The sequence below is a fragment of the Mus musculus genome, chromosome 1 (genome assembly GCF_000001635.26).
Source record: "Mus musculus strain C57BL/6J chromosome 1, GRCm38.p6 C57BL/6J".
Classification (NCBI taxonomy): domain Eukaryota; kingdom Metazoa; phylum Chordata; class Mammalia; order Rodentia; family Muridae; genus Mus; species Mus musculus.
The window spans coordinates 152,448,012-152,475,298 of record NC_000067.6 but is presented as its reverse complement, the minus strand read 5'-3'; the positions used below and the strand labels follow the sequence as shown (position 1 = coordinate 152,475,298).

Below are 27,287 nucleotides of genomic sequence, written 5' to 3'. Positions count from 1 at the left end.
GAACTGTTTCTGATCTTTTAAGAGTTGCATCTTTAAAAATAATAGTTGATTTTGACTTATTTTATTTGTCAAAAAAAAGCTAAATTTGTTTTTCCTTCTCATGATGTTTTCAATATCATGTTAACTACAAATTAACACATCACATTTCACGTGCTAACTACACATATTAAATTGTTTATCTGGTTCCTTTGGCACACATCAAGTGAAATATCATTCTGTTACTCAGCGTTTGCTTTTTATTGCAGTTAATGTCAAAAACAAGGACCAAGTGGGAGAAGTTCCATAAAAATAGAAAAAAAATTTTCTAGGACTCAAATCCCTGTTTTTTTGTTTTTTGTTTTTTAAATGACGCTACAGTTCAGTACACAAGTGATAGAAATCTGGTCTGTGGGGATGCCCATTAGCATCTGACTGGTTTGCAGAAAAAAATAATTGTCTTAATATTTGTATCTTTATTTCTGTATATCTAAGTTAATGAATCATTTAACAATCTTGTAATTCCTGAGATGACATTAAAAATCTGCTTCTTAATTATGCCTCAGTTCTTACATCAAATTGAAATTTTGTACCACTAATTTTTATTAAAAAAAAAAAAAAACCACTAAAGCAAAAAAAAGAAAAGCAAGCTTCTGTGTCCACGCCAATTCTCAGAACTCTATGGAAATAAATTGATTGATGTTTATCAAAGACTATCAGAATAAATTTTGACACAGTGATTCCACTTCTCTGGTGGTTTGAATAAGAATGGCCTCCATAAGCTGAAGGGGTCTGCAACCTTATAGGTGGAACAACAATATGAACTAACCAGTACCCCCAGAGCTCGTGTCTCTAGCTGCATATGTAGCAGAAGATGGCCTAGTCAGCCATCATTGGGAAGAGAGGCCCCTTGGTCTTGCAAAGATTATATGCCCCAGTACAGAGGAATGCCAGAACCAAGAAGTAGGAGTGGGTGGGTAGGGGAGCAGGGCGGGGGTGGAGGGGAGGGTATAGGGAACTTTCAGGATAGCATTTGAAATGTATATAAAGAAAATATCTAATAATAAATAAATAAATAAATAAATAAAGGCCACCATAAGCTTATTTTTAAATGTTGGGTCCCCAGTTAGTGGAACTGTTAGGGAAGGATTAGGAAGGTGGGCTTTGAGATTTCAAAAGCCTAAGCCAAGCCCCCCCTCATCTCCTTTCTCCTTTCTTCTCCTTTCTCCTTTCTTCTCCTTTCTCCTTTCTCCTTTCTCCTTTCTCCTTTCTCCTTTCTCCTTTCCTTTCTTTCTCCTTTCTCCTTTCTCTATCCCTTCAATATGTGGATCATATGAACCCTCAGCTACTCTTGCAGTACCATGCCTGCCTGGCACCATGCTCCCTCCCATGATAATCGTGTACTAACCTTTTCAAACTATAAGCAAGCCTTTAATTTAAAAGTTTCTTTAAAAAGTTGCCTTGGTCATGGTGTCCTCTCATAGCAGTAACTAAGACTAATAACTAATAGCTAGTAACTAATCCAAGAAATTATGTTAAGGAAATCATAGATAGATGCAAAAAATTGTGCATCCACAATATGGTAATTATAATTGTTAAAAATGGTTGTAAACAACTTGAATGTTCAAAGTAAGAGGAAGTTTGAGTAAATTACAGAGAGCCTTTGGTGATGACACAGTCATTAAAGAAATGCAAATTTGTGTCTATGGTGTTGATATATAGTGGTGGGATGAATATTTTTGACTTTTAAACTTTTTAAAAAGTACTTTTTTTGTACTTTTTTCTAATGTGTTCTTATGTTGATATTTTAGTGTCAAAAAATGAATTAATCCCTGAACTGGATAAAAGGGATAGAAAATCTGTTACACTTTAATTGTTAATTGAAGCTTCTAGCATTCAGCTCTTTAGAGTGTTTTGTTGATAACAATGCCTACTGGGCTATGGTCTTTGATGTGGTGGATTCACCTCCTTTCTTGACCATCAGTGACAACACATCCATCTAAGGAGGAGGTGAGAAGGAAGAGCAGGCTACTGTTCACGTGGTCCTGCCCTCTCAACACTCGCAGCCTCCATTGGTTACTCAAAAGACTTGCCTGAGGCGTAATTCCGCACCAGAAGTTAGAGTATAGACCCCGGGACTCCAGCATGGGCGCCACGATGGTCTTGTTTTCTACAATCATTAGGTTCAGGGTCTGTGGATTAGTCAGGAAGTTGTCGACATCTATGAACTAGGAAAAGAGAAGGACATGGTCAGGAGAAAGGTTTAATGATTCCCTGCTGGGAAGCTTTCAATCAGTCAGATGTATTTAATCTACCTTCCCATGTCCAGCTCTAAGCTGTGAACTAGTACCGCCTCAGTGGGTACATAAAAAATCAAGAGGACACAAGCTACACACTGGCAAATGATTTAAGTTCGAGATGTCAGTGGTTCCTAAGCCCCCTCAGACTCATGCAAACACATACCCAGTGCCTAGCCTCAGTATCCGTCAGGAATCCTATTTTAGGTTTTCGACAGTAGTGAGTGCCAAAATGGCCATAGCAGATTCCCGGTGTGATTGCAATGTCACAAATTGGGATTTTGTTTAAATGTCATTTTATCAACCCACGCATGCCAATGTCATGTTTCTCAGCAGAGAAGTTCATGGCAGCACTGATTCATCAATAGAGACAGAATCAGGTTCTATCACAGAGAAATGTTTGCGTCAAAAAGACTCAAACAACACATTATCAAGCTGACTTTTTCCAGGTGGTCAGGGGACCAGGAAGTGGCATTAGATTAGAAGCATCCACTTACTACAGGACTCAGAGGCTGTGAAATCAGATACTCATAAGTGTAATATGATGATCTCAGCCTCATTTCTTCTGTCATGTGGAAACATTTGCTCAACAAACCCATGGAGAAAAGGCTTCTGGGACAAGGGCTGGTGGCCCCTTTCTCCTTAGGCAGGAGACATCCTTTCCAACTGGGGGGGGGGGTTCCTGGAGGGTGAGGGTGTATGACTCCTCGTCATCAAATCCCTCATTTGTTTGAAGCACTCTGTGAGCTCTCAGGACTGCACTGGAAACTCCTCAGGGAGAGAAGTTCTGTGTGATACCCAGGTGGTGTCTAGGAAGACAAACAGGCGATTCCATTTCCCAGATCACCCAACAGATAAAAAAGGAAGAATGTCAAATGTGCTCATTTTGACCTCATTTTAGACAATCCTTTTCTTATCCCTCTAAAATTCTTACAAAAGCCATTAAGACAGTTTCTCTTGCTTCACCTACTAAGATGATTCAGAGCTCTTTATGTCTGTGATACGAAACACACCCTACCGTCCACACAACTCACTGCAAAGGCATCTGAGATGAAGGCCAGGTATTATATACTATTTAACCCAAGAGTTTTCCCTTGAACCTTTCATGGGAAAGGTGAGGCCTAAATAAAATCTTCTTTTGACTCTTCCCTGGGTACCACTTCCCCGTTGCAGATACATTTTTGAAAACAGTTGTCAAGAAATCAAGCATCTGTTTTTACCAGGATGTAATCTGACCATTTTTCCCTCGCAGTTCGAAGGGCTGCTTGTCGCAGTTTCATGACGTGAGAAAACCGGGAGTTTGGCCAGTGCTTTGGTCCGATTTCATCAGGGTAAGACCTGAAAGAAGAATTTACAGCCACTGAGTGTCTGCATGGATGTAGCTGGGCCCTTGGTGTTTGTATGCAATGACTCCTCCGCCACTCTAGGGACAAGGCACAAGAGACCAGAAAACATCAACTCTATATCATAGATAGGCAAACGGAAACAATGAGAGATTTAGAAATTTGTTTCCCACTGAACATAACAGTATATAAAATACATCAGTGGGTTTTCCTCCTCTTCCTCTTTGTCCTCCTCCTCTTCCTTCTTTGAGATGAGAGACGTCTCACTGTGTTGCTGAGAGTGATCTTGAATTCCTAGATTTAAGTATCCCCCTGCACCAGCCTTGTAATTATAAAGTATATAATAGCCACTGTGCCTGGCTTTTCTTCAGCAAGCTCTAATAATAATAATAATAATAATAATAATAATAATAATAATAATAATAATAATGTGTCTTATGAAGTAATCCTACTATTTTTCTCGGATTCAGAGACAACAATACTGGTATAGAATAATTAGTATTATATTAAGTGATACCACCAGAATTCATATCCAGGCAGTTACTCCCCAAAGCTTATATTCTTAGATACTTAATATACCTTATCAGATAAATGTGAAAGTACAGGTTAAAGGCATGAGTGTCTTACAAAAATCAAAGGCTTAGATTACTTGTTAAGCTCTCAGTAAATGATTCAATAAAGTTTAACACATTGACCTGTCTTGTGAAATGATGGAGCAGACACATAATGGTCTAGAGATTTCTGCTGACATCATGAGATAGCTAGACTCGTGAATGGCCACAAAGGCAAATGATTCAGTGCGTGCTCTAGGTCCTTCTGCAAGCTCTCAGCTTGTATCTCAGAGGTGGATATGAACGTCACTCTAGCTGGCTGCCACGTCACGGTCTTGGAGGTGCATGCGCAGTATGTTTGCCTTAACACATGAAAAGTCACAAAACATTGAGACTGTAACTATACAAATGAAACACATGCAACCCAGGAACTCTCTGCAATATCTTTCTCAATTACTGTTTCAGTGGGAATTACTGGAATTCCTGCTTTTCTGACTATATTGCCAAAAATTAATGCCTTATGAAATGTTTTTCACACTGACCTTGGCATATAATATATAAAGTAAAAACCTGGCTACAGAGGACATATCTGGGAAGCAAAGTAGAGCTACAGAGTCTTCCTGTGTAACATTTTTAAGAGTAGGCTAAATTGCATCCAAGAAATACCCAAGAGCTATTTACAATCTTTTATAGTGTTCAAACTTAATTGTCAAATTTGCTTAATATGTAGACCATAGACTTGGATTTTAGATATTATATATACTTGTATGTATTCAACTATTATGAGTGCTTATATATGTATATGGCAGAGTCTAGAAGAATATATTTGTTCTGCAATGACATTTGTTGATATTATTACTCTATACATTTGGCTTTTAATAAATGGCTTTTCTTGTGCAGAAATGCAGGCTACTTATTCATTCAATGTCTATAAATCTTGAAACTGGAATCATAGTTGCCTTGGGAACCAAATACATTTATTTTTTATTTTATTCACTAATTTGTTTTTCCAGCACGTTTTGATTTGGTGCCTTCTAAAAATACAGAGATGGGGGAAATAGACAGCATTTGTATATTGTATGCCTTGCCAAAAGCTCATGGATAATTTCAAAAAGTTTGAATACATTCCAGTTAATTAAGGCTAACTCAATGAATCTTGTCAAAAGGACAGCATAGAAAATAAGCAATTGAAGTAAAAAGTTCTTTACAGGTGAATAAAATGACCCCTTTCTCTATTGTCTGTGAGTTAGGATGATAGCTGGCTACAATGAAGAAAACACTTCCAGGGTGTGCTTCAGACTTGGGCATTGGAAATAAACTTGACATTCTGGATAAAGTATATGGTTTTTTTTTTTTTTTTTTTTTTTTTGCGAAAGAGCAGGAAATATGGAAATCTTTGTTTGTCTCAGGGGTTTGGACTTTGTTCTGTGTGCACATGAGATCTATTTGAACCTTTGTAATATAAAGAAATGAAGTTTGTATCTTAGGAAGACTTCTCTGGTGGTATGACACTGTGGTTGTTGATCTGGATGACCAACTTGATTGGTTTGAGAGATACTAAGGGGATTAATAAATTGCAGGTGTGTTTGTGTGTACATTTCCAGAGATGATTGGCATGGGGAACCTCCAGTGATGGGGACGACCGCCCTAAATGTGGGTGGTACTGTAATACATGGGGGACTAGGTACAAAGGTAGAAAGAGGAGAAGACCACACAAGCAGGCTTGCTGACTGAGCATGCGCTGACTCCCTTCACCACACCATGGGCTCCTTCAATCTTCCAATGGAGCTGCAACTAAATAACCCTCCATGTGTCCCCAGGCCTTCACGTGGGGCTGTAAGTTTATTTTTCTTGTCCTAAGGCTTACAGCTTCCTGGACTCAGAAGCTCCTGGTTTCTCTGGCTGTCTAGCATGCAGGCAGACAGATATTGTTGGATTATCTATTCTCCAGTACATAAACCAGTCTTAAAAAATCACCGATATATAACATTCTCTGTATATAATGTTATATATTTCCTATTGCTCTTTCTCAAGAGAATCAAGACTAATATAAATATATGATCTGACATGGAGCTGGAAATGACTAAGAAATTTCTATGTCAAGAGTGAAATAGCCTATATGTTCATCACTAGAATATTGACTAAATAATCGCAGTATATGACAGATACTATGCAGTTCAAAGTGAGTTAGCGCCTTCAATGATTGCTTTGCGATAACCTTCAAGACATAACTTAAAAGTAAGGTATGTGCGGAAGATTTATAAAATTTCACCATGATTTTATGAAAATAGGCCAGTTCATCCTAAAAAAAAACCAATAAATAGAATCAATATTTAAAACATACAACACCATTATAATTTATACGCTGTTGAGAACAGCCTGGCTGGCAGCCCAGGAGCACAGAAGAGCAGGGAGTTGTGCGAATCTATTAATAGAAGAAAAGGCCACATTTGCAAGTCAGATGCAGAAAGGATAGCAATGAAAATCCATGCGCACCCCCAGGAGATCTGAAGCTCAGATGAGAAGGAGCGCAGGAGGAGGAAGAGTTTTTGCATCTCTCCGAGTTACTCACTCTGGCTCGTTCATAGGCCTCCACTCCACATAGTGATACAAACGCTGCACACTTTTCAGCCACTCCCTGAGTATTTCCGTTGTATTGTCCACATTGTGATCAGTGGCTGCCCTGCGTGAGAAGAAAACACAATATGATTCAGTCACATCATCCAAAAAAAATTAAATAAAATTAACTAAAAGGAGAAATTTCAGTTCTGAATGGGTGGAGTCAGGGGACTATATATAAAGTACTTCTCTCATGGACCACACTAGACAGGACATCTGAAGTGAGAGCTTTGGCTTCTTATCATTTTCATGGCATTAGAACACAAAACAAGGTTCAGCCCCAAAAAACACAAAATGAATTAATCTAGAGAAAGTAAGATTGCTAACTAAGATGAAATCTCTACTCTTTAATAATTATGACTTTGGAGTATTTCTTTTCTTTCTTTTTTTTTCTCCCAACATAACATTTTTATTAATTTCTTAGGAATTCCATACATTATTTTCATTTCAAATCAAATTTCAGGACACAACAAAATATGTAGTCAGGACTGCTTTAGTCATATATCTGAAGGAGAAATAACAATGATATTTTCAAATATAAAACCTTGAAATCTAAGGTAGTTTGTTTTGACCTATTTGGAATTAGCTCTTCCATCACTTACACAGAGCAGAGTATTTGAAAAATCCTTCAAATAATATATGTAAATGTATGTCTGTTCTACCTAGAAAGTTGAACTAACATATACACGTATAGGGCCTGGATAGATGGCTCAGCTCTTCACAGGAGTTCTTGCACAATTGACCAGAGTTCAGATCCCAGTACCCATAAAACAAGCCAAGCATCCCACAAGCGACTCCAAAAGATCTGCGACCTTCTTCTGGCCTCCATGCAAGCACAAGTGCATAAGACATATGGTCATACATGCAAACAGACAGACAGACAGATAGACAGACACACACACATCTATAAATAGATTATTTTAAAAGAGAGCTTAAGTAGCTTCTAAAACCAAAACTATTTTCAAGTTATATTTTAAAATAAAACCTGAGTGAGGTAACCCAATCACAAAAGAAGTCACTTGATAGGCACTCACTGATAAGTGGGTATTAGCCCAGAAACTTAGAATATCCAAGATACAATTTGCAAAACACGAGAAAATCAAGAAGAAAGAAGACCAATGAGTGGATACTTCATTCCTCCTTAGAATAGGGAACAAAATACCCATGGAAGGAGTTACAGAGACAAAGTTTGAAGCTAAGATGAAAGGATGGACCATCCAGAGGTTGCCCCACCTGGGGATCCATCCCATAATCAGCCACCAAACGCAGACACTATTGCATATGCCAGCAAGATTTTGCAGACATGACCCTGATATAGCTGTCTTGTGTGAGGCTATGCCAATGCCTGGCAAATACAGAAGTGGATGCTCACTGTCATCTATAGGATGGAACACAGGGCCCCCAGTGGAGGAGCTAGAGAAAGTACCCAAGGAGCTGAAGGGGTCTGCAACCCTATAGGTGGAACAACAATATGAACTAATCAGTAGCACCCCCGCCCCCCCACCTCCGAGCTCATGTCTCTAGCTGCATATGTAGCAGAAGATGGCCTAGTTGGCCATCAATGGGAAGAGAGGCCCCTTGGTCTTGCAAACTTTATATGCCCCAGTACAGGGGAATGCCAGGGCCAAGAAGTGGGAGTGGGTGGGTAGGGGAGCAGGGTGCGGGGAGGGTATAGGGGACTTTCGGGATAGCATTTGAAGTGTAAATGAAGAAAATACCTAATACAAAATTGAAAAATAATAAAACCTAGTCTTGTACAGTAGATGAGATTTGCAACTTGATAGAGATTGATTTGCAACTTAAGATTGCACAAGTTCAGCATTAAATAAAACTAAAAGAGGAGAGAAAGAAGGAATTGGGAGGGAGAGAAAAGGAAGACTGAAAAGTGAGGACTGAGAGAAAAAGAGTCATGAGCAGAAAGACATGTCTGACACCCTTAAAAGGTGGCAAATGTCTTTTTAGCAGTTCAGCTGCTCCTCCAAGAGGGAGAGAGGCTGAGCCTGTCAGCAGCTGGCCCCGGGGGAGCGCAGCTTCAACAGGAACACAGGAAGAGACCTGAGCCAAGGCACTTTGCCATATATGGCGATACTAAGCCTGGTCCCTAATGAATTTCTTGTTATATTTGCTGGGGGTTTTGTTCCAATAGTAATAGAAAAAAAATCTTTAAGACACAGAGTGTTCAGGAATGTTCAAGAATAAAATAAATTGCTAGATAAAAACACAGAGAATACACAGGGAATACATTTCTGTAAAATATTAACTAACTGGAGGCTGTGTGACTTTAAGTCTTAGGTGTGGAGAGTGGAGGCCTATAGTCAATATTTGAAAAAAATTTATCGTTTGAAATAGATAATTTGAAAAACATTTAAGACTAGCGTTATTGATTTATTTTATACAAGACTCCTGAAATTCTGGTTGAGTATTAACAAGGTTTTCCAGAAGTTTCTTATATTTTTATAGTGCAAAAAAAAAAAAAAAGGAATATCAAGTTTTTACTTTTTTGCAAAAGAAAGTAAATATACTAAAAATTATAAAAATTAACTATCTTGGTACAGAAATTCTGTTAAGTCTGCAAAACCTAACCATGTTTCCCAATGTGAGCTTTAGAATATTTTCTGGCTTCTGACACTGATACTGAAACTGGAGTAAGTATTACAACTCCAGGGTATTTCTTCAGTTATGGTTAATTTAAGAGCTCACAAAGGCAAGCTAATATAATTCAAGGTCAGAGATATTAAGGATTCTTCATCACTCTAATAAAACCAAATCAATTTGGAAAAGGCAAAATTATGGCTTAAACCAGTGGTCCTCAACCTTCATAATGCTGCAGCCTTTTAATACAGTCCCTCATGTTGTGGTGATCCCCAACCAAAAAATTATTGTCATTGCTACTTTAATTTTGCTATTGTTATGAATTGTGACATAACTATCTGATATGCAGGATATCTAATATGTGACCCCCAAAGGGGTCATGACCCACAAACTGAGAACAGCTACAAACAGATGTGCATGCCAGCATCTGAAAAAACGACACCGATGTATGGTATAAAGCTCACTGATTTTCTAGATCTAATTGTGTCATGGAATTTCGGTGTTAGTGGTGAATAACCGCATAACAACACATCCGATAGCGAAAAGGTTAACCTCCAGCGTGAAGCGTCACGGCCTCATAACAGATATTCTCGGGCAGCGGTGGCGCACACCTTTAATCCCAGCACTCGGGAGGCAGAGGCAGATGAATTTCTGAGTTCGAGGCCAGCCTGTTCTACAGAGTGAGTACCAGGATAGCCAGGGTTACACAGAAAAAAAAACCTGTCTCAAAGAACAAAAACAAAACCAAACAAACAAAAAACAGAAACAAAAGCACACACAAACACACACACAAAACAAAAACAAACAACAACAACAAAACCCTAGATATTCTAACTTATTAAAAGTTCATTGAAATACATAGACTTTGGGTCTGGTTATTCTTGGTGTGTGATGTTTTCTAGCTGCAAGGTTTTTTTTTCCCCCTCTTAATTATGAAGTTCATCAAAATAGATACTTGAATTAAAAGCAGCCTTATTAAAAACATCACTCAAAAGGTAAGAGCCAACTGTGGAGTACTAAGTGTCTATTTGAAAGTGGGCCAGAAGGACCAACATTGTAAAAATGGCTATCTTGCCAAAAGCAATCTACAGATTCAATGCAATCCCCATTAAAATTCCAACTCAATTCTTCAACGAATTAGAAGGAGCAATTTGCAAATTCATCTGGAATAACAAAAAACCGAGGATAGCAAAAACTCTTCTCAAGGATAAAAGAACCTCTGGTGGAATCACCATGCCTGACCTAAAGCTTTACTACAGAGCAATTGTGATAAAAACTGCATGGTACTGGTATAGAGACAGACAAGTGGACCAATGGAATAGAATTGAAGACCCAGAAATGAACCCACACACCTATGGTCACTTGATCTTCGACAAGGGAGCTAAAACCATCCAGTGGAAGAAAGACAGCATTTTCAACAATTGGTGCTGGCACAACTGGTTGTTATCATGTAGAAGAATGCGAATCGATCCATACTTATCTCCTTGTACTAAGGTCAAATCTAAGTGGATCAAGGAACTTCACATAAAACCAGAGACACTGAAACTTATAGAGGAGAAAGTGGGGAAAAGCCTTGAAGATATGGGCACAGGGGAAAAATTCCTGAACAGAACAGCAATGGCTTGTACTGTAAGATCGAGAATTGACAAATGGGACCTAATGAAACTCCAAAGTTTCTGCAAGGCAAAAGACACTGTCTATAAGACAAAAAGACCACCAACAGACTGGGAAAGGATCTTTACCTATCCTAAATCAGATAGGGGACTAATATCCAACATATATAAAGAACTCAAGAAGGTGGACCTCAGAAAATCAAATAACCCCCTTAAAAAATGGGGCTCAGAACTGAACAAAGAATTCTCACCTGAGGAATACCGAATGGCAGAGAAGCACCTGAAAAAATGTTCAACATCCTTAATCATCAGGGAAATGCAAATCAAAACAACCCTGAGATTCCACCTCACACCAGTGAGAATGGCTAAGATCAAAAATTCAGGTGACAGCAGATGCTGGCGAGGATGTGGAGAAAGAGGAACACTCCTCCATTGTTGGTGGGATTGCAGGCTTGTACAACCACTCTGGAAATCAGTCTGGCGGTTCCTCAGAAAATTGGACATAGTACTACCGGAGGATCCAGCAATACCTCTCCTGGGCATATATCCAGAAGAAGCCCCAACTGGTAAGAAGGACACATGCTCCACTATGTTCATAGCAGCCTTATTTATAATAGCCAGAAACTGGAAAGAACCCAGATGCCCCTCAACAGAGGAATGGATACAGAAAATGTGGTACATCTACACAATGGAGTACTACTCAGCTATTAAAAAGAATGAATTTATGAAATTCCTAGCCAAATGGATGGACCTGGAGAGCATCATCCTGAGTGAGGTAACACAATCACAAAGGAACTCACACAATATGTACTCACTGATAAGTGGATACTAGCCCAAAACCTAGGATACCCACGATATAAGATACAATTTCCTAAACACATGAAACTCAAGAAAAATGAAGACTGAAGTGTGGACACTATGCCCCTCCTTAGAAGTGGGAACAAAACACCCATGGAAGGAGTTACAGAAACAAAGTATGGAGCTGAGATGAAAGGATGGACCATGTAGAGACTGCCATATCCAGGGATCCACCCCATAATCAGCTTCCAAATGCTGACACCATTGCATACACTAGCAAGATTTTACTGAAAGGACCCAGATGTAGCTGTCTCTTGTGAGACTATGCCGGGGCCTAGCAAACACAGAAGTGGATGCTCACAGTCAGCTAATGGATGGATCACAGGGCTCCCAATGGAGGAGCTAGAGAAAGTACCCAAGGAGCTAAAGGGATCTTCAACCCTATAGGTGGAACAACATTATGAACTAACCAGTACCCCTGAGCTCTTGACTCTAGCTGCATATGTATCAAAAGATGGCCTAGTCGGCCATCACTGGAAAGAGAGGCCCATTGGACACGCAGACTTTGTGTGCCCCGGTACAGGGGAACGCCAGGGCCAAAGGGGGGGAGTGGGTGGGTAGGGGAGTGGGGGTGGGTGGGTAAGGGGGACTTTTGGTATAGCATTGGAAATGTAAATGAGCTAAATACCTAATAAAAAATGGAAAAAAAAAAAAAAAAAAAAAAAAAGAAAGTGGGCCAGAAGCAGCTCCTTTCTTCGTGAGGTCTAGAAGGCACAGCCACCCACAGAGCCCCTAGGTGTTGTGCTGCCTGGAGAGGGAGAGGTGCTGTGTGATGTGGAGTAGCGTGGGACACCAGGAGTATCTGAGGACAAAGACCGGGTTATAGGAGGGCAAACAACCAAGGAGATAGGAAGCAGTTCCCAGGGAGCCACGGAACTGCTTGTGTTTATGCCAAGAACTGGGGCACAGCAGCTACAGTCATCTCCACTGGGCCCAGGGCCACAGGCTACTACTGCCCTGTGGAACGGGAAGCCACACAGAGTGCAGGGAGCATCAAGCCACTCTCTCACGAAGTGAAGCACGAGTAGAGTCACTCCTGGACCAGAATTAGATTTACAGCATAACATTCTTCATAGAATTCCGATATTTTTCATTGTTTTTTAAGTAATGTGAAATAATTTACTCATTTTTCTTCGCGGTTGTTTCTTTGTCACACAGGACTATGTTCTCGTTGTCCTCTTTGCATATGGAAGCATTTCCCAGTCCCTTTTAAAAATATTGTTATTAGAGGAAATAAAGGTTTCTGGCCTGCAGATGAAACAATCCCCAAATCTGCCTAAATATCCTCTGCTGTACTGAGAAGGTGGTTTCATGGACTCTGCAGAGATACCCATGTGTAACTAAAAATAGAAGCACAGAGCTAAGGCAGGCCCACAGTTCCTTCCCAGTGAGTAGAGTTCCCTTTGTTCTCTGGCTTCCTCAGCAAAGGACAGCTTCCTGGCTGCAGCTGAGGGAGAAACTTTTCCTCTGACCTTTGATGTTCTGGGCCCATCTTTCCAACAGCGGGTCCCAGAGGAAGAAGAGCGCTGCTGGACCAGCCCAGCCCAGCCCAGGCAGGAAGCCCTTTATCTCCCACTAAGACCTCCCTAGCTAAATACACAGAAACGCAGGCAGACAGGTCTGACTACAGCTTTTCTGTTCCCGAACAAATAAGTGTTTCTGTGTATTCATAATAATGAAAAAGCATGTGGGCTCAGGGATACTCAGACAGGCCGAAGCAGGAGAGGCTCAGGTGCGGTTTCCTGGAGGAGACATGAGGCGTGCGTTAATGGTTCTTTTTTCATAGTCCTGCAAGATAATGTACCAGTGAGGGGCATGTTCCACCACGAGATTCATTCATATTCACCATAAGAATACAAAGACATCCAATTGAAAGCACAGGACACGTGTGCATCCCTTCAGGACAAGCTGAGGCTCTCTGGCTCTTCGCGTAAACTTGCGAGCTCCATCAGATCCAAATGGAAAGTGAGAATTCCTCAGAGTCCTTATCCTTTGTCAGACAGACCAGGAAAGGTACCCAGAGGAGTAATGGGGCATCCCTCAGACACTGAAGAAAACCGGTGATGTGGGTTGGGATGTGGCTCAATGGTAGAATACTTCCATAGCATATACACAGCTCTGGATTGAATCCCCAGCATCAAGAAAATAAATGTGTGCCAAGCAAATGACACCACAAACCCATCATGGCACAGCAGATAGCTGGACGCCTGGACAAGTGTTCCACAGATCATCTGTGGCCACTAAACCAGACACTGTCCACGGAAACACAAACATGGTGCTGTGGTCCAAATGTTCCTCTGGAATCCAGTCAGAAGGTGGGACTTGGGGCCAATGTGATTGCATAAGACTCTGGGCCTTTAGAAGGCTGTTCACTCGAGAGGGTGGGCAAGCCTTATGGGCTCCTCCTGCTATTTGAGGGAGCAGCAACAAGCTACCAACTGTGAGGCAGAGGTGGAGCCCTTATCTGACACCAGCTCTACCAGCAACTTGATCTTGTACTTCCCAGGCTCCAAAGCCAAGTCCTTCGCTTACAGATGATGTAATCTAAGATACATTGGTACAGTAGCTCCAATTAAGATCCATGTGCTTGCTGGAAAAGCGGGTTCTTGATCATTTATCTCTGTCCCACGGTCTCTCTGAATTACACTCGGGTGAAAGGGGAGCTCAGACCTTTCTGAGCTAACACTGAAAAACTATGATTGAGCTTTACTGATTATTATTTTTTTTTAAGATCAGAGTTTGGGTTTTGAAGGCCACTGTCTTAGTTTCTATTGTTATAGTAAATGCCATGACTAAGAGCAACTTGGGGAGGAAAGGACTTATTTCAGCTTGTAATACTCAGGCGACACTTCATCATTGAGGAAAGTCAGGTCAGGAACCTGCAGGCAACTGAAGAAGAGACCTTGGAGGAACACGGCTTACTGAGTTGCTTCTGGCTTGCTCAGCTGCTCTCTTAAACAACTCAGGACCACTGTCCAGGGTGACAGCCCCCTCCACACATTGGGACCTCTCACATAAATAATTAATCAAGAAAATGGCCTCCGGACTTTCCTACAGGAAACTTGATGGAGATATTTTCTCAGCTGTGTTTCCTCTTCCCAATAACTGTGTGGAATTGACAAACATGCAGGGGTTTCTCTTTGCCTCTAGGGAACACTTAGACCCTGTAGCACTGAGGGGTGTCCCTCTTTCATTTTTAGAGGAGCTGTGGCCTTGGATGGCTTCAGTGCTCATAGTTTGATCCTCTTTGTCCATTAGCACCTCTTTGCTTATTTTCTCAGTGTTGAAGTATCTTAATTTTATAAAATATTTTGCCTATAGTATTTAAAATATTACTTTATAAAGCAATAATTATAAGTGAATGAACACCATGATATCACATATGATTTGTGATTTAAAGAAAATAAAAAGGAGAGAAAAAGCTATATAGGACCAAAGTCTTCATGCACTCTTAAAACTACATAGCTACCGACCTGAACACTAATTATAAACTTAGTTGTTAGTTGCAATACCCAGAGAAACCATGACGAGAACAACCAAAAACTATACACTGAAATAAATGAAAAAGGAATCAAAATCTTACTATAGACTTAGCCAACTAATACAAAGGAATGGCATCTCAAAGCCCCCAAGGAATTAAAAAAGAAAACAGAAAATAGCATCATCATAGAAAACGAAAAAGAAGTAGACAGGATTACTTCCTTCCATACAGGGAGGGCAGGGCTGACAGAAACAGGTGCAACACCCACATGGCTCCAGGGGACACACAGGCCACATCTAAAGCCTTCCTTGTACCCAGTCTTCGTCACCTCTAGCTTTGAAAGTCAGTAAAGGTTCAGGCATCAAAAAGGGTCAAAAGCCAACACCCTGGAATTGTGGCCAATAGCACATGTAGGATTGTGTCAGCCGAGGAAGGCCTTGGGCTGGTGGGCACATTGCTGCTGGTTGGTGGAAGAGAGCCCATGGGCCACTGAAGAAGCCTGTCTGTAGGCTGCCAGGGCTTCAAGGATAACAGGGGTGGCGCCAGGACTCAGATTTACCTGGTAATATCTAAAAGCAGCTAGGCTAAGCCTGCCATCTCTCCTTGTTCCAGAAAGTCGGTTTTTATTCTGAAATCTTGGCTCTTAAGTGATAACCAGCTTGAAATAATTAGAACCGGTTCATTTACTTTAACCGCATGTCCTTCAGAGGCTGTTAGGGCTAAAGTCACGTTGGTAAGCCGGGGGCCACTGGAACCCTACTGAAGCTAGACTGGATTTCTCAGCTCTCCAGGGCATGCATTCTCGATCACTTCCATATGCACTGGGTCCTGGGGAATGTTCTTGGCTTCCCTGGCACCTTGGAATGTCTAGGCCTTTGGCATATGGAGTAACAGGACTCCAGCTGATGTCAAAAAACCGTCATCTCCAAACAGCAGTCATTCAGAGAACAGTGGTGGAATGAACACTGCTAGTCAGGGCCTGGACCATTCTCACCATGAGTAGAAACTGCCAAAAGAGTGAATTTTCCACCTTGAGATTTTAACCATGAAAGAGCCCACTTCAGTGGCTGTTTTCACTCATTAACGGTTCATTGGTGAAGATATAAAAACAAGCAAGCAAACAAACAAACAAACAAAAATTACACCTAAAAATAAAATTCCTCTTTTGAAAATAACTAATGAAATTAATATTCAATTACGGTAGTTCATAAAGCACCCCATCTTTATTCTGACCCCAGGAAGATCCTTCCCAGCAGCTGACCTACCAAAGGGAGGCCTACACTTAGCCACTACAAAGTATGCCCATTGTTTCCTGCTTCCTGGTCACCCAGTAGGGTTTCAAATATCTAGAACCCATCTTGGTGGGTGGAAACTAGATACAGATTATACACACACACACACACACACACACACACACACACACACACACACATTCGCATGCACGCTTGCAAGAGATTAAGGATACAAATACAAAATAGGGAATTGGAGAGTTCTCCCAATAAAACCCCTTTCCTAGGTCCTAATAGACCAGGAAATGAGATAAATTAATTTCTTATGAAACTCTCCTTGTGAACAAAATAAATATCTGTGCTCTAACCACTCCCCTCAGTGCACCCCTTTATTCCAGAAACAACCACAGGCATGGCACCAAAGACTGGGCAAGTGCTACATAGGACATACAACCCCTGTGGGAGTAGCCAACCAATGTCTGATTTGACTTCAGGCCCACTGCTTGAGATGGAACCCATACCTGATGCTGCTTGGGTGACCAAAAACCTGACAGTAGGTAGCCCAGGAACCCAAGGTAAAATCAAACAGTACTGTGTTACTAAAGGAAGATAACAATAAGCTCATTCCTAAGGACATTCTGCTCTATTCATAGATCAGTCAGTGCCCTCCTCAGCCATCGTCAGAGATGCTTCCTCCTGCATCGGATGGGAGCAAATAGAGTCCCACAGCCGGACATTATCCAGAGAATGAGAACCCATGGAACACTCAGCTGTAAGCATGGTGTCTCCATCAAATCCCTCTCCTCAGGGCTCAGGGAACCCTGTAAAAGGGAAGACAGAGCCAGGGCCAGAGGGGATGGAGGACACCAGGGAACAAGGCCTTTGAAAAACAGCTGGACCAAGGCACACAATGCACTCTCAGAAACAGAGGCAGCACGCACAGGGCCTGCACAGGCGGGAGTCCTAGAGCTGAGAGGAAAAGCAGATACACGTCCTACCGTCTAACCCAGAAGCAACCTCCAACTGATAGCCACTTAAAAAGGAAAATTTAGTTTTCTCCAGGGGAGTTTCACTGTGAAAACAAATCATTCTTAAGGGCAGGCTGCATGCCCAGCGCTAGAGGCTATCACAAAACAAACTCAATGGCTCCTTGGGAGGTTCCTTATCTTATAATGTCAAGTCAGGGATTTTTCTTTCTTTCTTTTTTTCTCTTTTATTTTACCCTACAGGTCCTTAGTGCTTTTCTTTCTGACCTTCTGAGTCCCCAACTCAACTTTTCCATCACACTGTCCCACCTGCAAGTAGATGCACACGAGACACCTGTCAGACCGGAAGGCGCCCCGTTCTGTGCAAAGGATATCAGTATACACAACCAATATGGTTTCTTCAGGAGGAGAGGATGGAAATTTCCCAACAGGAAACAAGAAAAATGGGCAGGGTCATCTATCTGCCTCAAGCTCTGCTTGCCCTAATTCATCACAGTTTCCCTTTGAGTGAAAACCCTACAAGTCTATGGAAATATCAAGTGTGTTTATCTGAGACAGGACCAGTCTGTTCTGCCTTTGTCTAAGTACCTCCTTTTCCTGTTTGTACAATCCTTTGTTCCTCATTTATTCTTTCCCCCACCACTTTCACCCACTCTTCATTTTCTTTTTTTTCCCCTGACCATCACTACTAAGTCCCGTCTTGTGTACAAGTACTCTGAAGATAGTTAATGATGACATGTTTCCCCCTTGAAGCAAGGCTGCAGGGTTGTCTCCAGGAGTCTGATGCCACCCGCTCTCACGCTGGCCATCTCCGCCTGGCTTAGATGCCTGTATCTCTCACTAACCGTCCACTGCTACATTTGCTCATATATTATGACCCACTGGGTTGATTTCTTTGTTATCAGACTCGTCCCTGAGAATAAAAATTTATCCCATCCTTATCAGAGTCTGTAGTATAAAGTAACTACCGAGTGTGGACTTGATGACCGACTGAATGACAAAATCTCAAGGGGACATATCCCATGCAAAGCCTTTAAAAGTTGAGCACAAATAGGAATGAGTAGGGGACTGTTAATGAGAGGCACTGGCAGGCTGCATCTGAGTGTTGCCATGAGAGACTATGTTCAGAAACACTAGACTTTTCAATTGTTTAAAAGAAGCCAGGTATGCAGGCGTTAGAGATAAAAGTCTGGGTTTTCTTTTTTTCTTTCTTTCTTTTTTTACCTATGAGAGCTCTCAGGCTGAAATGCCATGAAAATATTCCAGCCTGGCAAGGCTCTCAGGAAACCATGAACCCAACACAAAGACGACATTATTTCAGCTCTTGGTAGCCAAGGCCCATCCATCTCCTGCTCAGGGCACATAGTTTAGTAATTAAATATTTCAAATATGCCTAGGAGGATAGAAAAAAATATCATTTCTCTGCATCAACACAGAAAGCATCTTCAACGCCAGTGGAAAGTTACACACAGGTGGAATGCTCTTGTTTGCTTGTGTTGCTGTTATAAAACACTCTGATGAAAAGCAGCTTAAAGGAGAAATGTTTGTTGGTTAAAAATCCAGGTCATAGTCTATCACTGAGGGAAGTCTGGGCAGGAGCGCAAGCAGGAACCAAAGCAGAAACCATGAAGAATACTGCTGCCTGCTCCCTCTCAGAGTCATATTTAGCTAGCCTTCTTCCAGAACTACACAGTCAGGAAATGGGCTGTGCCTAGAGACTGGGTCCTCCTATACTAATTAGCAATCAATACACACACACCACACACACATACATGCCAGACATGCCTTCAAGCCAATCTAAGCTAGGCAATTTCTCAATAGAGGCTTTTCCCATCAAGATATGTCAAAATTGACCATTAAAGTTAACTAGGACACAGAGCAAAGTCCACAAAATTCTTGGAAGAATTAATGAAGAGAGAGTGTTAGTGCAGATTTGATTAAAGCATCATATACATGTATAAAATCCTCAAACAAAAGGAGCAAGCACCATGGAGAAAGACTATGCCCCCGCATCGTGCCTTCGCCTGTTGATTAGCAACTGAGACATAACAACTGCTTCACGACTTTAAAGTAGCAGTTCTATCCAGATGTATTTAGATATCTTTACCTTTTGAAACACACAGTTCTGTGATTTTAAATACATTAACAAAGTTGTACAAACATCGCCATGGTCTCATCCAAACTGCTTTCTTCCCCCCAGAGAGAAAGCCCGGGTCTGTGAACCCTCCCTCCTTCCCAGTTTCCATGACCACAGTTGCACTTTCAATCTCTATGGATTTGTCAGCCTAGGATAGTTTGTACAGACTGAATTGTACAACAATGGTCTTTTGTGTGGTTTCTTTCATTTTGTGTGTCCCCAGGGTTGCTCTTCGCTGTAACACGCACCAGCACTTCATTTTCTTCTACAGCCAAATAAAATTCCATGGCGTGGGCATATCACATTCTCTTTAGCTAATGGACTTTTGAATAGGTTTGTTTTCCAGTAGTTAGAGATAATGCTGCAATGGACACCATGCACAGATTTTTCTGTGGGTCTGTTTTCATTTTCCCTGAGTATTGTTGCCCCAAATATTCATGGGAAGAGAATACACACACACACACACACACACACACACACACACACACACACACACACACACAGCCACTTATGGAAAGTGTACTACATTTCAGACATAAAGCTGCATGTTTTATATACACAACTCTAATCTTGAAGGATATTCTACACTGAAATTATTATACACTAGTCTTTACCGCAACGCTATACTGAGGCTGAGGGACTCTGTCCCAAAGCTTGTTCTCTTTTTACTTCTAATCAACCCTTGATGCATATTTTCTTAACTTTTGAAATGTCCAGTTGTCTGTTTTGAGGTATAGGACACTCCCTGTACTTCACAGTATTTTGACTTCATAACATGAGCAGATGCAAGAACTCAGAGTCTCAAGGGCAGCTGTTAGTATGTAGGGAGTGTCAGGTCTTTGTGGAGGAGCTGAGTGGAGAAGCTGGAACAAGACGTGATGATTAAACCCCGGAGGGATGGCCACCAGCACTGCCTAATGGTGAGGCTGGGTAAACGTTACTGATGTAAACAGTGAGGGCCTGGCAGGGCAATGTCATGGCAAAACACGGAACATGTGAAACATGAGGTCATGGTCAGCCAGAGCCAGGGTGACCACAGAGAAAGCCACAACCCATAGCCTGGATTTGGCTTCAGCGCCACATGCTGCTTTGGATAAACTATGTTCACAGTGTAAGGGCTACCTGGTTCCTGTGATGAAGAATCAGGAGTCTGTACAGAAAGATCACCTTTGATTCTTTCCTCTTTGGAAACAATTGCAGTCGACAGTGATAGTAAGTGTCTTGGTTACCCATCGAACTGGGCCACTCGACTGTTTAACAAATTACATCCGTAGTGGAAACAAACAAAAATCTGTGGAGACTGGGGATGTGATACTACCATCTGTCTATATCTTGTTCCTGCCATCTGTAAAATGAGCTTACAACATGTATGGTATATGTAAATAGCTTAGGGGGTTATCACAAAACTTCTTTGAAAATTGGCCTTTTTCTGATGACTATTTCTACCATACATACGTGCTAGTACACTTGTAAGTGTACACGCACACATACATACTCACACACGTAGGAAATAGGCATCTTGTTAAATCAGTTTTGTAATATTCAACATAAGCAGTTGAAGTGAAGAATTCAGAGTTGTTATAATTTACTCTTGCTAGACAGGTCATAGGCTGTAAGAGAGAATACTGCTATTATTTTGCCAAATGGATGAAATATTAAACTTATTCCCAATGGCTTATCATTATATCTACAGATCAATGCATCCCTCGGGCCTCATCCGAGAAGCATCTGTTTGCGGTAGACATTGATGAACACAGAGACCCACAAATGGCCAAGGTGCAGAGAACAAGACACTGCGGAGTGTCCAGGCCTGAATGGAGTACGTATACCCCACCCTCCTCGCTAGTCTCAGGGATCAGTGCAGAAGAGGGTCCAAGGAGAGTGTATGATGGTGGATAACTACAAGGACACAGTGTCTTTTGGACACAGCAGGGAAGTTGTACAAAACTCACAGTGGTTGCAACATCGTACACAAAATTTGTGCATGGAGGTGAGAGATGGACACACACTCCCACCCCAGGCAGTGGAGAGGTTGGTTTCAGTGACAAGCTAGGATTTTCTCAACAGCTGCTATGACCCTGGCACAAAGGAAAGGTGTGGAGGTATGGGTGTGTGTGTTGAACTTGGGGGGACCGCACAGTGCTATTGTAAGCTCCTGTTAGGTTACAGGTTTGCTAAGAAGGGAACCGTGGGAGAGGGAGAGACACGTTACTCTAGGTGTGGTCTCTGGTAAGTTGACTGTGTTCCAGTGGAAGATCGCATATCCAAGAATATTTGGGCAGCACAAATTGGTCTTTATAGGTTGATTTAAAAGCACACAATGTTTGGTGACGAGGGGGTACATCTGGGAAGAGTTGGGTGAATGTGACGAAAACACATTGTATGATATCCTCAAAGAACTAATAGAACTAATAAAAATATACACACCCATTCAAACACAGAAGGAAAAGAGAATGGACTCAAGTATTCACGACCATTTTTCTCTTCTTCCCAGTAGACATTAACTTTGTGGCAGTTTGAGTTAGAGTAGAATGTATGTGCTGCGGAAACAGTGTTATTTGTTCTGCCCACTCTCCACCTTTACATTAAGCCAAGGCCTGGATATATTCCATAGGATGTGTTTGAAAATCCAGTGGTTCCCTTCTTAGCAAACCCTTAACCTAACAGGAACTTACAATAGCACTGTGCGGTCCTCCCCCGCCCCCCCAGTTCAACACACACCTCCACACCTCCACACTACCATGCCTTTCCTTTGAGCCAGGGTCATAGCAGCTGTTGAGAGATCCTAGCTTGTCACCGAAGCCAAGGTAAGGAGACTCCCTCACAGTTCACTAGGAAATAATGGTGTGTATTTAGAACTCTGTGTGTCAGACCCTGGTGCCGGTGGGGAGGGAATACCTGGAGAGGTGAGGGGTAGGCCATGGAAGACTTCTTTAAAAATGGGGAGCCTTAAGGAAACACAAGGACGAGCAGATATTTAGGAGGGAATGATAGAAGAATTTTCCGGAAAGAAGAAAATGTGTGGAGCGGTTCAAAATGGTTTCTGGGAAATAAATGTCCATCTGCTGGGCTTGACTTCTCAGTCAAGGAGGCAAGACAGAGCAGAAGTCTGGGGTGTCAGAATGTCACAGAGGACATGGGTTTAGAAAGCAGTGGTGCTGTGTGCCCCATGTTCCTGGGTCCTTAGCATCTTGTCCTCCTTGAAAACAACAAGCCAGGGAGTTAGTCCGTGAAACGATACATTGTTTCAGAGTGTGATGTTGTCTTCTGCATATATTAGTTCTTTTAACTCTTCAAGTGAGAAGTATGTGATGACTAGACTCTCTGCTGCCTTGGGTCCTCCATGTCCTAAGTTTCAGAGTATGATGTTGTCTTCTGCATATATTAGTTCTTTTAATTCTTCAAGTGAGAAGTATGTGATGACTAGACTCTCTGCTGCCTTGGGTCCTCCATGTCCTAAGTAGCCACATCAGTAGATTCAACCACTGAAGGTGGAAAATGCTTTCATCAACTGTGACCATATTGAATACATGCATACTTGTTATTATCACCTATATAACACCACACAGAGACACTTACAGGGCATGCACATTGTATTGGATATTACAAGTAATTTAGAGGCGACTCCAGTAAGCAAGATAATTGCATAGTTATGTGTGTAGAAGTGAGACCATGCTACATGAGCACCTGTGGATTTCAGTATCTTCCAGGGCCTAGATTTAATCTCTTGTTTACTAAAGGAGTGACCTTTTTTCTATTTTCATTCTCAGATTCAATAGTCACGTAAGCAAGGAAAGGTATGTAGTCTGACGTTCTGACCCATTTTCTCCATAACTTCATTTGTATCTCACAGGTTAAATAGCCAATGCTTCCCTTCAGAAACTGTTCCTGGCAAACAATAAATGCTTAGTGTGTGCATGTGTGCATGCATGTATGCATGCGTGTATGTGTGCATGTGCGCACGTGTTGCTAGATAACTTCTAAATGGATAAGCAAATGTTCACATAAATCAATGACGAAATGAAAACATGCTTGCTAACGTTTTGTTCTTAATCATAGGAAACATCAAAAGTCTAACAGGATAATATCAGCCTTGTGGAAAGCATTTTGGTTTTGTGTTTAAGCCTTTGAACTCATTCCTGCCACAGACCTTGTTTCCCCGTTCATAGAATTAAGTTAGAAATAAGAACCAAGGGAAGAAGGACCCAGTTTGCAAACTGAACTCTAGGCTGTTTTCTGATTAGACAAAAGTTTGGCTCAACTGACACAAAGCTGCAGTTCAGCTCATCTTAGCTGTCTAATACCGGTTGTCACCATCTCAGTGACAATATGTCAGCCAGCTCATGGAGGAGAGAAAATGTTTGCCTTGAATTTACCTTCTTTAAAAAATTTTAAGTCTTCCCATGTCACCTCATTTGTGGTTTCCATCTGTGGAGAGGCAGACTGCCGTTGGCTGGCACCCATATGTATCCATTTTCCTTATCCATTACTACTCACAAGTTGAGGAGTCCCAAGAGCTGTTTTCTGAAGAGTTTCAAATTATTTTGTTCATAGTAGCAGTGTCAGAGAAAAACAGGAGGCTATGCTAATGATATTTTCCCTCCATCCCTATTACGGAAAATTCATGTCAGAGGAAAGGAACACTGTGTACTCCTAGAAGTTTTTCAGAGGTTGGGTGTCTGTGTAAAGTTGTATGTGTGCGTGTGCATGTGTGTTTGTGTTTGCACAAACACACAGTTCATAAATTCTTTGACTGTCATTAGGACTTGCTGTCTTCTGCAAAGGGAAACACAGAGAAGACCAGCTTGAACATTCATTGTATGCCAGACCCAGACCCAGAATTCTTATAGCATCTCCTGTATTCCTCCTAACTGCATTCTAGCGGAGCGTTCTTTTTAGCTCCATGATACAGATGAAAAAAATCAGGGCCGCAGAGGCCTGAAGCTTCAGAGATTGTAAGAATTGGAGCCAGCCTTTTGTCAGACAGCTGGCCTCAGAAAATGGTCCCCTCATCTAATACTCCATATCTTACCTGGAAATTGTACTTAGAAGGGAAGCTCTAATCAGAAGGAAGTACTTTGGAAAATATAGAAGGAAAGCTATAACTGTTCCCTCAGAGTGTTAGGCCCATCAGCAGACTCTACGTTGCCAATAAAATTGACTCGGCCACAGGGAACGTAGCTTGTTTGGGAGCCCTCGCTAGCCATCCTCATTACCTCAGGGACAAGTGAAGTGTTTATAATCTTGAATGAGTTCTTGAAGAATCCACAGTAGGTATTTAAGAATAGCCAGTAGTTCACTCTTCTTTATGCTTCTCAAACCATTGCTTTGTCCTCCCTTCTCCAATAGGTAGGCTTAAAGATCTTTGTCCATTTGTTGTTGTGGGTGTTCTGTTTTGTTTTAGTCAGAGTCTTGCTATGTGGCCTAAGCTAGCCTCAAACTTGAAATCCTTCTGTCTCAATGTTCCAAGAGCTGAAATTACAGATCTTCACCACCAGACCCGGGTTTTGCTGTCGTTTTGAATTGAGATTTGCATAAGGACAAATAAAATATTTGCCTTTTGAAAGCATGTTCCAGATTCCATTTGGTGACTCTGGAAGTTAGGTTCGGATTCTGCATCCTAAACGTCTAGCTTAGTAAAGACTTCCCTGACCTCCCTAGGAGGGTCAAATCCCTGATGTAATGGTTTTTGATACCAGCTACCCCCTTTCTTGTTATGAGAGTGAATGATTTATTTCCCCTTCTAGTATATAGTCTCCACAAGGACAAAGATATGGCCATCATTATATGTGTCCTCATATTATATGTCCTCAGGCTCGGTAGAGTGTCTATCAACACCAAGTAGAGTGCTGATAAACAAAATATTGACTATAAAAATGCCATTCTTTTTCTCTCTCAATGTATAATATGCAAATATTTTATCCATAGAATAAAAAGTCTCAGGTAAAGACAGTGAAAAAAGTTTTGGGGGCACATCCTTTCTGTTTAATCAACTCTATCTGGACAGTCTGACTTCGAAACAGGCCCTGAGAGGAGGCTGTGATCTGTGTTGTGTGATGCAGAGTTGTTGAAAGGTGGTGGAGAATGTGATCCATTGTTTTGAAGGTAGCAGCCCAGAAGACACTGGGCCAAGGCAGAGTTGAAGCAAATGAGACTGGATGGTGGTAAACATGGCAAGAGATGAGTCATTCTTCTACCCAACTCTCATTGGGGTGTGGTCTGTGAGCCAAATTAGAAACCCAGCAGGAGGGGTTGGCACTCACCATTGTAAACAGAGTCCAGCCGAGCCACTTCGGGAGAAGACAGCAATTTCCCTTGTGAGCTGCCCTAGGACCAGCCAAGCTAGTGGTAGCCCTTCCTTCCCCATCCCAGGCTAACCCATGCTGAAGGGCATAATGAGACACAATGAGAGGATAGCCAGTTGGTCAGCCAGTCATCAGAATTCATTTCCCTGGAACTTCCCAGCTAATCCTTCAACTCTCTATCTCTAAATCCCATCCTGCTGGGACATTTCGGAAAGTCTTACTTTCATCCCCACATGCTGATGTGTAGAAGAAGAGAGAGCATCACCAGAGCCACATTCAAACCTATTGACCCAACTTTCTTCTGTAGAGAACCCAAAAAGGAGCCTACATTTCAGAAGACTGCTAACTGAATACCGTGCATGGTGGAAGAAGCCCTTTGGTGCAGAACTCAGATTCTGGTAAACGAGTCACATCCATTCTTACAAAGTCCAGAAAACGAGTCACGTGTATTTTCCTTTTAATTCTTACAAATTCCAGGAGTTCTGTTTCCTGAATGAGAAGAACAGTCACAAAGCAGATAAAGATTGAGTACTCTAGTCTGAGAAAGTCCAAATGCTCCAAAATCCGAAAGATTAAAAAAAAATGTTTGGAGCATTTTGGATTTAGGGATTAGGAATAAAATTTATTCAAATATTCCAGTATGCCAAAGACTCTGAATCTAAAATATCCTGATCTCAAGCATTCTGGATAAGGGATACTTGGCCTGTAACTGCTAGCCCAGCCTAATTAATCTGTAAATTAAAGAGGAATTTTCAAAAGAAATAGACAATAAAGACATTTGTTTGAAGTCTCAAGGGCAGAAATAACAAAATGCCAAACATTAAATCAAGTGTCTTACACTTGCCAGGTACCTTAGAGTCACTTGTGGCTGACTTTATGCTGTCGATAGAGTCCGTCCTCGCCTCGGGGCTGAATCCTCTGACATTCAAATCCTGACTAGGTAATGCCAGGCCATAACCATGTAGACCCCAGGCTGGTCTTGAACTCCTGATCCTTCTGTCTTTACCTCCATCCTGAGTGTTGGGATTGTAATCATATGATTACATGAACCATACCCCAGGAACGGGCATTTTATGCCTAAAATGTCTAAAACCTTGCAATAATAACTTCCAAGCATAAGTAATTCATCAATAAGGTATATATACGTCATAACCCAATAAGAGACCTTTGGCCTTGATTCAGTAGGAATAAAATCCTCAAATAAGCAAAGTTTTAAAAACTCTCATTTTCTTGCAAAATGACACAAAAAGCAACGAACAGTTCCCAATGCATATAGGCATGTCTAAACAAAGGTGAACAA

General features: G+C 41.5%; 1 protein-coding gene across 2 annotated transcripts in view; it reads right to left on the bottom strand.

Moving 5' to 3' along the window:
• The window catches only part of Colgalt2 (collagen beta(1-O)galactosyltransferase 2), a 110,891-nt gene that overhangs the window by 35,397 nt on the left and 48,207 nt on the right, over positions 1 to 27,287 (bottom strand). For both annotated transcript variants that reach the window (XR_001784706.1, NM_177756.4), the window contains exons 2-4: positions 6,740 to 6,850; positions 3,494 to 3,611; positions 2,070 to 2,204 (exon numbers count right to left, since the gene is read on the bottom strand). Coding sequence is in view for 1 of the 2 variants with exons in the window: in NM_177756.4 (NP_808424.3) it covers positions 2,070 to 2,204; positions 3,494 to 3,611; positions 6,740 to 6,850 (364 nt within the window). In the remaining variant the exon portion in view is untranslated. The remainder of the gene's footprint in view (positions 1 to 2,069; positions 2,205 to 3,493; positions 3,612 to 6,739; positions 6,851 to 27,287) is intronic.